The sequence below is a fragment of the Saccostrea cucullata genome, unplaced genomic scaffold (assembly GCF_032062105.1).
Source record: "Saccostrea cucullata isolate Sc308-1 unplaced genomic scaffold, CSIRO_AGI_Scuc_v1 ctg512, whole genome shotgun sequence".
NCBI classification, from domain to species: Eukaryota; Metazoa; Mollusca; class Bivalvia; order Ostreida; family Ostreidae; genus Saccostrea; species Saccostrea cuccullata.
In genome coordinates, this window is record NW_026935905.1 from 625922 (window position 1) to 641368 (window position 15447).

The following is a 15447-nucleotide window of genomic DNA, read 5'->3' on the forward strand; positions in this document are numbered from 1 at the left end:
TGTAAAATCACAACAAAACTTTTCTTCTTTCTCTCTCTCTCTCTTTTAACAAATCCAAGTGAGTGCAACCCCTGTACCCCCCTCCCCCTCTGGATCCGCCACTGATTTTTGGGTTAACAATATATATCATGATAATTGTAAAGTATATATAAGGAACTTAATATTAAGTCTTATTAAAATCCGGCAAACCTTTTATTTGCAAGTGACCCGGCTTAATTACCCCCCCCCCCCCCAAAAAAAAATAATAATAATATGACATGAATTATGTTTGTATATATAAAAAATATGTTTTTATCTGTTGTATATCATAGTATTTTGAATATTAACTACACATACATGAATTATGAAAACATCACTTTCTTCCAAAACACGAAGTTTTAATGCATGGCTTATCTATTTACCATAATGCATTGCGAACCTTGCTGCCTCCTTTTACTTCCGGCATCTAAAACGAGTGGTTCAACATGGAACCGTTAGTGAAATTTTCTCTTTAAACACCTTTAAAATTTGAAATGATTTGTATGTAACCGTGTAATCTTTTTAAAATCAATATCTTATGTCATATTTCAGGTCAGTTAAGGGCCCACAGCAGTCTGTTCAAGTGTTCGGACGAAAGGTACCCACGTGGTTTCTTGTTTTCTGCAAAACATTAACATGCATACACGTTCAGTAATATAGTGACATGCCATTAGGTTATGCATTTTTTTATTATGTAAAATTAATAATGACTATGTGGCATGACCTAGATTTTACGTTAACAACAGTTCTAATTCCTCATTCTCTCCTTTCATTTAATCCCCCCCCCCCCCCAGCTTTCAAGCTTGTAGTATGAATAAGTATGTTTGGTCAGAACTTATAGTTTACTTAGATGTATAAAATCTCTTTGCTTTATTCCTCTTGCTTTTGCTTAGTCTTTTTCCTATCAATCATTCAACTCTTTCTTATCATGTGCACATATTTTGCATTACATGTTTTTGACTCTACCTAGATAGAATGTTCTATCGTTAAAATGATATTGTCCTACGGACCTGGTTTAACGATAGAATTCGTTCCGTGTATTCGTAATGTAACAGAAAGAAACATGGGCGATAACTTGCATAGTGCATTTACTAGGAACAATCTAGAGAGTTCCGAATGTAAACGTGGCAGGTAATTTGAATCGAGAGAAAAACGTTGAGAAAATTAATTGGATTTTCGTATTTATATGGATTATTTTTTGGAATAAAAGGCATAAGCAATCTCAAGAAGGTTTGTTTTGATTATTTTGGTAGTTATTCCCAGTGCAAATCATTTTATATTCTTCAAAATCGTTTCGGAGCGGATCCGCTCCGATTTGCTACATTGCAAGTATATGGGACGTATTCTAACTGTGGTGAGGGCCTGTACCGAGACACACACAGAATATTCTAACTAGACTCTACTGTGTACATTGTTTACAATGTAATTTCTCTTTGCCCCATAAGGGCTCTTAATTGGTCAAATAAACTTATAATCAGTGGGGAATTGAGGAATCTTTCAAGGGAGAGGAGAGTTTTGGGTCGAGGCGTGGGCCTACAAACACACCCTAAAAATTATTATTAAATCTGTATATTTTTCATTCGAAATCTGTAGGTCCTGTTGGAAAGGGTAAAAAATTTGTCTGAACCGATAACTTTGATGAAAACATTTGTCCAGAATACAGACTATTCAAAAAAATGAAGCGTGATGCAAAATTAATAACGGTTGGGATCGGGATGCGTAGCTGAAGGTCGCAAACACAGAAAAAATGGCTGGTACAGGGCGTGTTGAGGATAGACAATTTAATTTGTTAAAGTAAAGTCATAAAACATCATTTATTAAAGAATTCCTATCCCAAGAAAGGAAATGTGTAAAATTGAAGACAGTTGAAAATAATCCAGGGCATTTGGTGCTGTTCTTCAAATCACTTTCACAGCGTTAAAATAAGGAACATGTATCTGGTCTGACAAAACTGACCATTCCGACAGAACATTTGACTTTGTCAGACCAGATGTCTGACAGTGATTTAAAAATTTGGACAAGTCTGTATTTTTGTCACAAAATTTTTGATGCAAGTGATAATACTGTAGATTCCTTATTTTTCGCAAGTACATATCGAGGACTGGCTCTTCAACATCAAATCGCGAGAATAATAATTTGCGAATAGGCAGTTTATCAAGGGATATTACATTTATTTCAGCACCAGAAAAATAAAAGTGAATAATTTTATTTCATGAGAGAGGGGGGTGCTTCTCACAAAGTTACGCAATAATTAATTCCATGCGTATAATTAGGAATCTACAGTAATGATATTACATAAGCTCAAGTTAAAAAGTGACTACTTGGTAAAATGTAAAATTTCTGAACATTGAAACTTATATTTAACTTTATACATTGCTTATAAGTGACAGAATTAATAGGTGTTACTAAAGAACAAAGAATGTTAATAGAACCTGTTTGAAATGTCAATAAAAAATGTGTAGTATGTCATATTAGGCTGATTAAATGAAAAGAGCAAATAACTAGATGATATGATGAAACAACTGTGTAATTTTCTCTTTAGAAAACTGCTACTGCTGTAGCTCACTGCAAACGTGGAAATGGCTTGATAAAAGTGAATGGCAGACCCCTAGATCAGGTGGAACCACAAATCCTCAGATACAAGGTAACATTCTAACTAGGCCTAGAAAAAAAATATGTTTGTTTCCGCTTTCAGGCTGAAAAAATATAGAGTAGGTAGGTAGGCAATTTTTTTTTTTTTTTTTTTGAAAAAAATTTTTTTGCTTTTTTTATCAAAACGTGTATAGAAGTAACATTAATGACAAAAGAAATGGTGTTTTCAAGCATTACTGTGCTTTAACTTATAATAGAAAGGTGATCCAAACTTCTTTCTGTCTTGAAAAGCTTGCAAAGTTGGAGGCTATAATTCCCTGGGTGAAATCTTGCACATCATGGGAGAAAAGCATTAAAAAATTATTTAGGGTCGGCACTATAAATTAGGGTCGGTCAGGAAAGCGGAAACAAACATATTTTTTTTCTAGGCCTTATTTACTTACTATCAAGTATTGCTCAACAATATTTTGTGTTTTTCATACTATTTTAGCAATGGCAGATTTTTAAGAATAGTATCTACTTACCGGTAAGGCCATAATAAAAATATTCCTAGATTCTCATCCCCGATCGCCCCAATTTTATACCCCGCCTCGATTTTTTTATTTCTGTTTTTCTTTATTTTAATTCTGATTGGGATCGGTATTCATCTACCATTCTACTTTCGTTTTAAATCCCGCGAAAGTCAACATGATTTTGACAGCTGAAAAGATGGTATTTGCTGTAATACATGCGTATATATTTTAAACAAGGGTCATTGGTTGAAAAAGATTGGTGATAATGTGAAGTAAGAGATAATTGAACCTTTACTATGACCTTTATTCGGGTATTTTAGATAAAATTACACAGAATGACCAAGTTATTAAAAAATCTGCAAAATTGAAAAAATAAAAAATATAAAATAAAAGCCGCCCGCCTGCCTCGATTTTTAAAAAAATTCGGATGAGAATCTAGCAATTTATTTATTATGGTGTAAAAGGAATTAGCAGGGTTCGACACTAACTGTAGCCCGTTGGCCCAGGACAACTGAATATTGAGGTCGGGCTACTAAACATGTCTTTAAACTTGCCCTGTAGGGCTACTGTAAATTTTACCAAACACTCAAAGCAAAAAAAATAATTATAATTTACACACAATGTACCTGATAATTGTTAAATTAATAATTTTTATCATCATAATTATTATTTTTGTAAGTCAAAATGTAAACTTTTAAGGTGATTTGAAATACCCTAAATGATTATAAATGTGGAATTTTTCGAATAGAAAAATGTCTTAGAAAGTGACGTATATTTTTTTAACCCAAAATTCAGCCAGAATGCAGGATTTGGCATCTGTATTTCAAAATTTCCAGGGGGAGGCCCACCGTACCCCCACCAGCGGGAGGGGATGCCTGTTCCCGCACCTACCACCCCTCATCGCTTCATGACTCGGCCACCAGCCTTCGGCTGCTGGACAACAAATATATGAACAGGGCTAGCAGAAATTAGAAATGGCTAGCCCTGCTGACAATTATGGTTTTAAAGTTAGTGTCGATTCCTGATTAGGAATCAAAGTGTAAAGACATAAATTCATTACTGATTAAGGAATGAAGTTTGTAAAGAGTAAACTATCCCGGACTTTATATATACATGTAAAATTATATACATGTAAATTAAAAACTTGTATATGCTTAAATAATTAAAATCAAATGAAATCTTATGTGGGAAATGCTGAAAGAAGAATCAACCATTCTGCAATAAATTTAAATTTGATGAGTACAAAAACACTTTCTTTCAGAGTAATTTGTATGAAAACTGTTGGTATTGTAGTGTAAGAAAAAAATTAGCATATACACCGATACAGGATATTCTGTCAAGTGTACTCTAGGAACAACAGAACCAAACAAAATTTGTCTAACCAAAAAACCTAAAGTAAGAAAATAAAACACTTGAAAATGCAGAACCAGGAAAAATCTAACTGTCAGAGCAGTTTAAAACAAACTCTTAGGTACCTATATTTATACATTTTTTTCTTAAAATCAATGTGTTTATGGCTATGTGTCATAAAAGTAAAAACAGATACTGAGACACAGGACATTCTGGGCAGTTGTCATTTAAAAATATACCATAAGGCACTGCAGTTCAGTCATGTCCGACGATCTGATGTCTTTTGGAAGGATTTGTATTCCAGTATGATGAAATGCAAGATGATCATGAAGTGATGATGAACTGTGAATCTGCTTACCTTTATCTGATAAAGATGAGGACAAAATCACAGCGCTCTGAGCTTCTTTTTCACAGTTTTTTCACATCTTCGTTGTGAGAGTGCAGTGCTCTTGATTGTCAGTATCATTGGATGGGACCAAATTTGGTGTAGCTTTTACTTCTGTTTTCCTATAAACTTCCTATGAAAATTTGATACACTTTGGCATCTTTGATTAGTTATATTAAGTAAGAATCGTGTTTAGCTTTACCACATGTTTTTAAAATATGTGTGAATCAGTAGAGAGAAGGGAACAGAATTGCAAATTACCTCTTATAAATCAAGTTTAGATTTAGGCTTTGATGTGTCCTGTTCTCAAAGCAGGTTGAAGGTTGTTTCAGGAGAGCGACTTCAAATATTGCACTAAAAGTTTGAAGAAAGAATCAAGAAGTATATGGTATCTTACTTGAAATAATTTCATTTCATAAGTTGACTGTTTTATCTCCCTCAGCAACTTGAAATTAACTAAAAATTATTGTTTACAATCATTTCATAATTGGGAATAAAACTGCAAAAAGAAAAACAATAGTTATTTGATCAAAATTTATAATTTTGTATTGTAAACTGTAAAAATATACAAACAGTGTAATGTGGGCAACTTTACCTTTCCTTATAGAAACTTCCATCTAATGAGAAAATAAACAAGTTTTAAAAATTAAAAGAGAAAACAAAATGAGCGATTTATGATGAATTGTGTATCTGCTTACCTTAACTGATAAAAGGTGAGGAAATTATCACAGCGCTCTGAACAATTGCTCGATACCTGTAAAACATTTTTCCTAATGTAAGGAGTTATATTTTAACACAGTTCAGACTCGTAACTCATTGTAAATATGCAAGAAAAATTAGAGTGTTTTATCACATTTTCAAGCTACTGTATATGATCACATATGATCTTTATAACTTACACATACATGTTCTATTTGCATGAATACAATGAGTATCAGTACTTAACTAAACATGTATACATTTACATGTAGTAAAATTGGTTGATTTTATGAATGATGACAGTAAGTTTATATTGGCTAGCTCCTTCTTTGAATTCTTTATTACAGTATATTGAAATTGGCTGAGATTGACCCAACATATATTTATGAATGATAACAGTATTAAAGCTATGGGTGTGCTAGGTGACCATCATGGCCCATGGGCGTTTTGCTGTGTATAGGATTGTAATTGAGTAATTTAATTATGATAATTTATTTTCCAGCTCCAGGAACCAGTCCTTCTTCTTGGTAAGGAGAAGTTTGCTGGGGTCGACATCAGAGTGAGAGTACGAGGGGGTGGTCACGTGGCCCAGGTCTACGGTATGTACACTCTGTTGGTCTATTGTGCTTGATGCTTCAGAACAATCTAATTAATCTGTTAAGTTTCAAAATATGAGGAATAAAATGGTAATAAATTTGAAGCATATTGGTTTAAGGTAAAGCAAAATTCTTTCAAAAGATATTACATGTGTATGTATATTGAAGCTCAAATGAAAAAAAAAATTATTGATTTGACATATGCAAGAAACTGTCAGTTTATATCCCTGTATATATTGTAAATCTGTTTAAAAGGAAGAAGGAAATAGGATTGATGCATTTAACCTTTAGATGTAATTAACGATGTCTTTCATTTGTAGCTGTCAGACAGGCCATCTCAAAGTCCCTGGTGGCATACTACCAGAAATGTAAGTAATACTAGCTGAAATCCCACGCAAGCACGGGGGAAATAAAATAGATTTTTCTTTTTACTGCTAACAGAACTATTCCAAAAACCATCTTTCAGATTCAATTTATTACCAGGAATATTGCATGACGAAATACTTCAAAATTCCGCAATTAGTCTAGGAACAGACATAGATAATTATAAGAAATACATTTCCTAATATTTTGGGATTTTTTTTTTCCTTCTACAAATATCAATTTCATTAAAGGCCTCTTCTTCTTACATGTTATAAAGCAACTTTATTCTGTTGTACTATGTTATACATCATGTACTACATGCAGATGCTCATTGGCATTTTCTCTTTACATGTTAGAATCTTTAATATATTTTGAGCTGTATCATTGCTCATTATACTTACATCATGGATAAGATATTGGATTTGCACATTTAACTACAGTAAAACTCATTTAGTACGAACACGGATATTGCGAATTTACGGATATAGCGAAGTCATCTTGGATCCCTGCTATATGAATTTAATGAATTTCTTATACGGTTATAATGAATAACGTATATAAGGAAGTAATTTCATAGGTCCCAGCAACTTCGTTTTAACCAAGTTTTGCTGTATAAATTTGTCAGCATTTTAAAGGTACTTGGACACAGATTTGAAGTCATTTTTTTCTCTATAATATAACGATTTATGTATTTTAATAGCATTTCACACAAAAATTAATTAAAAATCTGATTTCACTTAAAAGTTATTAAAACTTCAAATTTTTTGGCGGGTTTGATTGACACATCCTTGCACTTTTACAAATTTTAATTTTACTCTTAATACTTAGGAAAAGTGGCAATCTTGTTGTGCATGAATGAAAAATATTAATACTATAATCCAGAAAATTCAGAGTAGACATGTTCGAAAGCAAAATAAACACACAATATATTCTCAGTCCGTGCAGTTGTGGTGAGCAGACTTTGACAATTGAATGCACCTGATGAAATCAAAACATCAACAAAAACAGAGTTCCTGCCTTGTTTACAAAAACTGTGTACATAACACGAGTGTGATCGATTTGCACACACGACTTAGCTTGGAATGACGATACTTGTGAAGGTGTTTTGCTTTCTAACATTTCTACAATGAATAAAATTATTTTTCTGGATTAAAGTTTTGATATGTCTCATTAAAACACAACAAGATTGCCATTTTTCTGAAAGATTAAGAATAAAATTAAAATATGTGAAAGTGCAAGGATGTGTTAATCAAACCCGCCAAAAAATTTGAAGTTTTAATGACTTTTAAATGAAATAAGATTTTTAATTAATTTTTGTGTGAAATGCTAATAAAATATATAATTCGACATATTACTGTGTAGTATACAGAAAATATTAACTTCAAATCTATGTCCAAGTACCTTTAAAATATTGAAAAAGCTTAGTTTTCATCCCAAATGTACATACAGGCCTAAAAGGTATAAATAATTAAGTTTTGAAAATAAAAGACTGTATGTAGAAAAATCATTTTTCACAAACTCATTGCGTTACCAATTTCTTTACATTTTATTTCCATGTCCATTCATGATAAACGATCGCCTTGATTTTCTTTAAGACATTGGTTCGATGCCACCTGACTTTCTAGAACTTTCAACAAATAGCGAGATCGGACATATACGGAAAGGATTTGCACATTTTGTTTTTTTAATCAATGATCACAGCTTATTTCTTTTATATCACTTAAATTAAGTCTTGATTGAATAATTCATTAATGAAGTTTGATGAAATAAATAAGCGCTTGCTTATTGTCGGTTTTATTATAAAATACCATTTGCTTAGATCCGGCACCACTTTACTCTCTTCAGTGCTATTTCGAGGCTGTTATTCGAAAATGAAAGTAGACTTTTAATTAAATTTACGATAATAACGATGCACGTGAAATCTGAATATAGTTTAAGGGCATCAACTTATACCTACGTGTAGTGTATTCCTACATACAAGCTTAAGTAAGAACTCTTGTGCAGCCGTTTCAGAGTTTATTTGCAAAATTTGTTGATTTATAAGTTCTGACTTAAGCTGTTCAGCTAAAATCCATACATTCATGATGCATGCTCAAATATAAACAGCAGAATACTGCACTTACAATTTATGATTCAATACTTTTCTACTAAGTTTAATTTGACAAAAAGTACATTAAATTTATATATAAATAGTTGCTAAGATGAATTTATTTGTGTTTTAGACGTAGATGAGGCCTCAAAGAAGGAAATTAAGGATGTGTTGATCAGCTACGACAGAACCCTGCTGGTCGCAGATCCTAGAAGATGCGAGCCCAAGAAGTTTGGAGGTCCAGGTGCCCGTGCCCGCTACCAGAAATCTTACCGTTAGTCTGTCCATTAAAATGTACAGTTACAAGTCATAATCGTGTTCTGTCTTATTCTGTTTAATGATGGGAAGAGGACTCAGACGTTATTGTTCCAGCAGTCATATATTGCTCGCATAGTCAGGCACTTTTTTATGTGAAGAATATACCTTTAACTAATAAGATATAAAAGTATATATGGTGCACCAGTGAGTCCAGACTTGCAAGTTGAACAAGTCCGACTCGCAACAAATAATGTCCATGTGAATTTAAACTCTTAACTCACCTTTGACTACATAGAAAAAGTGCATGGAGGTAAACTTTTTGATTGAACAAATGGCGCACTTAGGGAAGGGGAAAAGGTAGATACTGTTTATTACGGAAATCCCAATTTATTATTAAAATATGGATTAAGGATTGGCCACCGACAATCACGTATCTGTGTTATATTCTGAATTTTAATTCTTGTGTCGAATTAATACTTCAGTAATGATAGGGATATTCTTAGAATCCTTAAATACATAGATATAAAGATATTCCGATTGTCATTTTATCCATGAGATTTGCTGAGAATCAAGGAATTACTATCTTTTGCTTTGGTTTTAAGATGTTAGCAAGCGATTGACTTGCGTGGTACCATAGAGACATGATGCATTTTTGTGTAAAATTATCACGTTAGTCGATCGCTTGGTCATCTTTATTAAAGCTGAAAAACTGAGATATTCCTTACAGTTAAATGATTCCTTGATCTTTGTCCTGGTCACTTCTGTTCATCACGTGATTTTTTTTAAAGCCATGCCTTCTGATGGACGGACATATTAAAATGAAAACTATAACGTCATTAATTTCTAACATGGGTAATCGGAGATTATAGAGCTCGCCTCAACGAATGTTGTCTTTGACAAGGCAAGTCCCACATCAAACTAACATCTTTGATCTAGAATTTTACGACCCGGGATGCAATATTTAAGCAATTTTGATCTGAAAAGGCTTACAGTTACTTTGGAATAGACTTATCAAGAAACTTCAAACTACACAGTAGTTGTTTATCAAGAATATGTCATTCAAATTCAGCATCTGGAGCAAGTTTTGATCCCTCGATTATCCATGCAAATTTTGTTAAGATAAGCCAAATAGTTTCTTATGGCAAGCCCTTTTACTATTTATTCGTGAAATAAAAATTTTCTCTCAAGAAGAGAGATATCTCTCTAGCATATAGAGATATCTCTTTAGCTTATAGAGATATCTCTTTGACTAAAAGAGATATTTTTACACCTTAGAGAGATATCTCTTTAAACAAGAGATATCTCTTTTTGTGAGAGAGAGATATCTCTTTTACTCAGAGAGATATCTTTATAAGCTAGAGAGATATCTCTTTAAGCGAGAGAGATATCTCTTAAAGTTAGAGAGATATCTCTATAACAAGGTTAAAAGAGATATCTTTCTTAGTTAGAGAGATATCTCTTTAGATTTTCAAAAAGAGATATCTTTATAAGCTAAAGAGATATCTCTTTTAATGAAAGAGATTTCTCTTTTCCAGTGATAATCACTGGAAAAGAGAAACAAGAAACATAGCCAAGTCCCAGGACTTTGTCGAATTCTAAATGCCGAGTCCGGATCCGGAATTTGTTAGTCCGGGACGTCGGGCTTGAGGATTTTTGAACCCCTGGTCACAGTGATGCTTAAAATAGAATAATTAATTCTCCACTTTAAAACGAAAGCGAAACAGGAAGTAAAGTCTCTGGAATAGTTTCGATGTTATAAGAAAAAAGACTGAGCAATTAGCAATTACCAAGAATAATACATTTACTGTAGACAAAAAATAAATCCTTTACTTGAAACAACAAATAATAATGGTAAATTCGTTGATAAAAATGCTAATATTCAGGAAAACGAAAGTAAGCATATATATATAATCTCAAGTGCAATGGACCGAATTTTCTCAGCTTATGAAACAATCAACTATTTCTAATTTGAGTATTTCCGTCAATAAGAAGCTTACTTCCGGTAAAGGGAGATGTCATTTGAAATGGAATTTAAATTAAAAAAATATGAAAAGAGATATCTTTTTGCAACAAAGAGATATCTCTTTTTGCTTGAAAGATATCTCTTTTAGACACTTTTGAAAGATATCTCTTTCACTTTAAGAGATATCTCTTAAGATAAACTACGAGAGATATCTCTTTCACTTAAAGAGATATCTCTTTAACTTGGAAAGATATCTCCAAAAGTAAAAGAGATATCTCTCTAGGTGAAAGAGATATCTCTTTAACGTTTAGAGATATCTCTTTTCACGAAAGAGATATCTCTAAAGGAGAAAGAGATATCTTTTCAAGTGGAAGAGATATCTCTCTAAGTTTAAGAGATATCTTTCTAAGTATAAGAGATATCTCTCTAAGTTTAAGAAATATCTCTTTCTCAGAGAGATATCTCTTAAAAATAAGAGATATCTCTTTAAGTTGAGAGATATCTCTATTTTTTAAGAGATATCTCTGTAAAATGAGAGATATCTGTGTAATTTTAAGATAAATTTTATTTTCCGAATAAATAGTAAAAGGGCTTGCCATAGTTTCTTGGTACTTTTAGTAATAGATCTGCACCCACAACTTTAACCTAGTCCATTATCTGAAAAAATGTTTGTCAAATTCAATATCCGAAGCAATGTAATTAGTATGCATCCTTAGATATTTACATTTCCAATGTCTTTGTCCGAGACAAAATTACCAAATGTAAATGTACTTTATTTCCCGATCAATGTATTGGCGCGGTTCCAAAAACACCACGTGCAGGGCGGGACAAACAGCTAGACAGAAGCAGGGCTTGGAGCACGTGGATTAGCGGAATCAAAGCATGTAAATATAAGGAATAACTGTCAGATTTTTCAATTTCATGAAGATGATCAATCGATTGGCTTGCGTGATAATTTTATGCATAAACGCCTTCGGCGTTTATGCAAATTATCACGCAAGCCAATCGATTGATCACTTCATGAAATCGAAAAATCTGACAGTTATTCCTTAAATATATCATCTATGCAAGTTTTGTCATCATAGTTACTTGGAAAGGAGAGCTGCAACAAAAACTTTTAGCTTTTCACTCATCCGTTAAGTTTAGGTCAGATCTCCAGCTTCCGAAGCAAGCCTTGTAGTGTGTATCCTTAACAACAATGCAATTTTGGTCAACATAGGGCTTATCATTACATGAGACATTCACTAACCTGCTCCAAAAACAACAACCTGGTAATTCCTTTAATTTGTTGATAATGCAGCGTCTGAAACCTTGACTGGCGCAATGAAACGTACTAAAACACATGCGTATCTGATCAATGTAGGACAAAGATATACTTCAAAGAAAACTGCTCCAAAGACTTTTACCCAGGACGCTGAGGGTATCGCATTAGCTCCTCCAACTTCGTTGAGGTGAGCTAAAAAGAGCATTGAGAACAATCACTACGGATGTGAACTAAAATTTCCAAGGAAAACTTCATGTATTTTACTTACTGAAAACTGCAAAAATATGGGTAAAAAGATCTGGTAGTAGAAGAAAAAAGCTTTATTTGAATGGAAAAAGGTGAAGAAAATAAATATGCATTGTTATTATATAGCTAATAAATAGTCTCTACTAAAACACTACCAAAAATCTAGAGAATTTAGCGTTCAATAGCTTGACGTTTTATTGAACGCTGAGTTTGTATTACGTGTACGAGTATACCCGAAATATTCCGAATACGAGCGTTCAATATCGAAAGCCCCGTTGTAAAAAAAAAAGTCGTCTGGTCAAATTCACAGAGCTAAATTAAAGAAAGGAAGTGGCATCTAGGTAAGATGTGTTTATTTTTCACACACAATGAAATTATTCATTTAAATACAGTACGTAATAAACGCATTAGAACCTAAATAAGCAAATCATATCGCTCAGTAGGGTCATCGGAATGGTGCGATATTGAACGTTAAAAGGACATATGTTAATTTGAATACCGATACTAAAAATCATTAATTTGAGGTGTTTTTTAGTTGGAATAATATTACAAATTATGTGGAAATGTTTTAGCTATATAATAAAGGAGTTATTGAACTTGTATTGGTGAATATTGGCACTCGTTGGCTGTTCAAATGCCTCGCAAGCTCGTGCATTTGAACATCCAACTTGTGCCAATATTCACCAATATAAGTTCAATAACCCCATATTATTCTCACTTCCTTTATCGGTAGATCATATGGCAAGCCCATTTACTATTTTTTCGTGAAATAAAAATTGTCTTTCAATTAGAGAGATATATATATCTCTAGCATAGAGAGCTATCTCTTTTTCTTATAGAGATATCTCGTTCAGTTTGGCTAAAGGAGATATCTTTATACCTTAGAGAGATATCTTTTTTACATAAAGAGATATCTTTATAAGCTAGAGAGATATCTCTTTAAGTTAGAGAGATATCTCTTTAATAAGGTTAAAAGAGGTATCTTTCTTAGTTAGAGAGATATCTCTTTAGATTTTCAAAAAGAGATATCCTTATAAGCTAAGAAGATATTTCTTTTCCAGTGATCCTTAAAACAGAATAATTAATTCTCCACTTTAAAACGAAATCAAAACAGGAAGTAAAGTTTCTGAAATAGTTAAGAGATGTAATTAGAAAAAAGAATCCAGAATAATATATGTACTATGTAGACAAAAATGCTATAAATTCCTTACTTAAAACAACAAATAATAATGGCGACTTCTATGGCAAGCCCTTTTACTATTTATTCGTGAAATAAAAATTTTCTCTCAAGAAGAGAGATATCTCTCTAGCATAGAGAGATATCTCTTTAGCGTATAGAGATATCTCTTTGACTAAAAGAGATATCTTTATACCTTAGAGAGATATCTCTTTAAACAAAAGAGATATCTCTTTTACTTAGAGAGATATCTTTATAAGATAGAGAGATATCTCTTTAAGCGAGAGAGATATCTCTTAAAGGTAGAGAGATATCTCTATAACAAGGTTAAAAGAGATATCTTTCTTAGTTAGAGAGATATCTCTTTAGATTTTCAAAAAGAGATATCTTTATAAGCTAAAGAGATATCTCTTTTAATGAAAGAGATTTCTCTTTTCCAGTGATGCTTAAAATAGAATAATTAATTCTCCACTTTAAAGCGAAACAGGAAGTAAAGTCTCTGGAATAGTTTCGATGTTATAAGAACAAAGACTGAGCAATTAGCAATTAACTAGAATGATACATGTACTGTAGATAAAAATGCTATAAATCCTTTACTTGAAACAACAAATAATAATGGTTACTTCGTTGATGAAAATGCTAATATTCAGGAAAACGAAAGTAAGCATATATATATAATCTCAAATGCAATGGACCGAATTTTCTCAGCTTATAAAATAATCAACTATTTCTAATTTGAGTATTTCCGTCAAAAAAAGCTTACTTCCGGTAAAGGGAGAAGTCATTTGAAATGGAATTGAAATAAAAAAAAATATGAAGAGAGGTATCTCTTTGCAACAAAGAGATATCTCTTTTTGCTTGAGAGATATCTCTTTTAGACACTTTTGAAAGATATCTCTTTCACTTTAAGAGTTATCTCTTAAGATAAACTACGAGAGATATCTCTTTCACTTAAAGAGATATCTCTTTAACTTGGAAATATATCTCCAAAAGTAAGAGAGATATCTTTCTAGATGAAATAGATATCTCTTTAACGTTTAGAGATATCTCTTTTCACGAAAGAGATATCTCTAAAGGAGAAAGAGATATCTTTTCAAGTGGAAGAGATATCTCTCTAAGTTTAAGAGATATCTTTCTAAGTATAAGAGATATCTCTCTATGTTTAAGAAATATCTCTTTCTCAGAGAGATATCTCTTAAAAATGAGAGATATCTCTTTAAGTTGAGAGATATCTCTATTTTGTAAGAGATATCTCTGTAAAATGAGAGATATCTGTGTAATTTTAAGATAAATTTTATTTTCCGAATAAATAGTAAAAGGGCTTGCCATAGACTTCGTTGATAAAAATGCTAAAAGTTAGATAATCAGGAAAACGAAAATAAGCACATATGTTATCTCAAATGCAATGGACCGAATTTTCTCAGCTTACGAAATAATCAACTATTTCTAATTTGAAATCTAGACAAAACTGAATAATTTGTGATGTTTAGTAAAGCTATAATATAGAATCATGAATGTGTCGAATTTAATAATTCTTTAATGTACTTCCGTCAATAAAAGGCTTACTTCCGGTAAAGGGAGAAGTCATTTCAAATGGAATTTAAGTAAAAATAATGAAAAGAGATATCTCTTTTTGCTTTAGAGATATCTCTTTTAGACACTTTTGAAAGATATCTCTTTCACTTTAGGAGATATCTCTCAAGATAAACATAAAGAGATATCTCTTTTACTTTAAGAGATATCTCTTTAACTTGGAAAGATATTCCAAAAGTAAAAGAGATATCTCTGTAGGTGAAAGAGATATCTCTTTAACATTTAGAGATATCTCTTTTCACGAAACAGATATCCTTTCAAGTGGAAGAGTATCTCTAATAAAATGAGATATCTCTCGAAATATAAGAGATATCTCTCTAAGTTCAATAGATATCTCTTTCT

At 32.2% G+C, this 15447-nt stretch overlaps 1 protein-coding gene across 1 annotated transcript; it reads left to right on the forward strand.

Moving 5' to 3' along the window:
• Positions 1 to 404: 404 nt before the first annotated feature.
• Positions 405 to 8917, forward strand: LOC134244165 (small ribosomal subunit protein uS9). Its single transcript, XM_062726431.1, has 6 exons — positions 405 to 472; positions 571 to 616; positions 2561 to 2662; positions 6059 to 6155; positions 6473 to 6520; positions 8738 to 8917. The coding sequence occupies exons 1-6, from the start codon at positions 465 to 467 to the stop codon at positions 8881 to 8883; spliced, it is 447 nt and encodes a 148-aa protein (XP_062582415.1). The 5' UTR covers positions 405 to 464; the 3' UTR covers positions 8884 to 8917.
• Positions 8918 to 15447: the final 6530 nt, after the last annotated feature.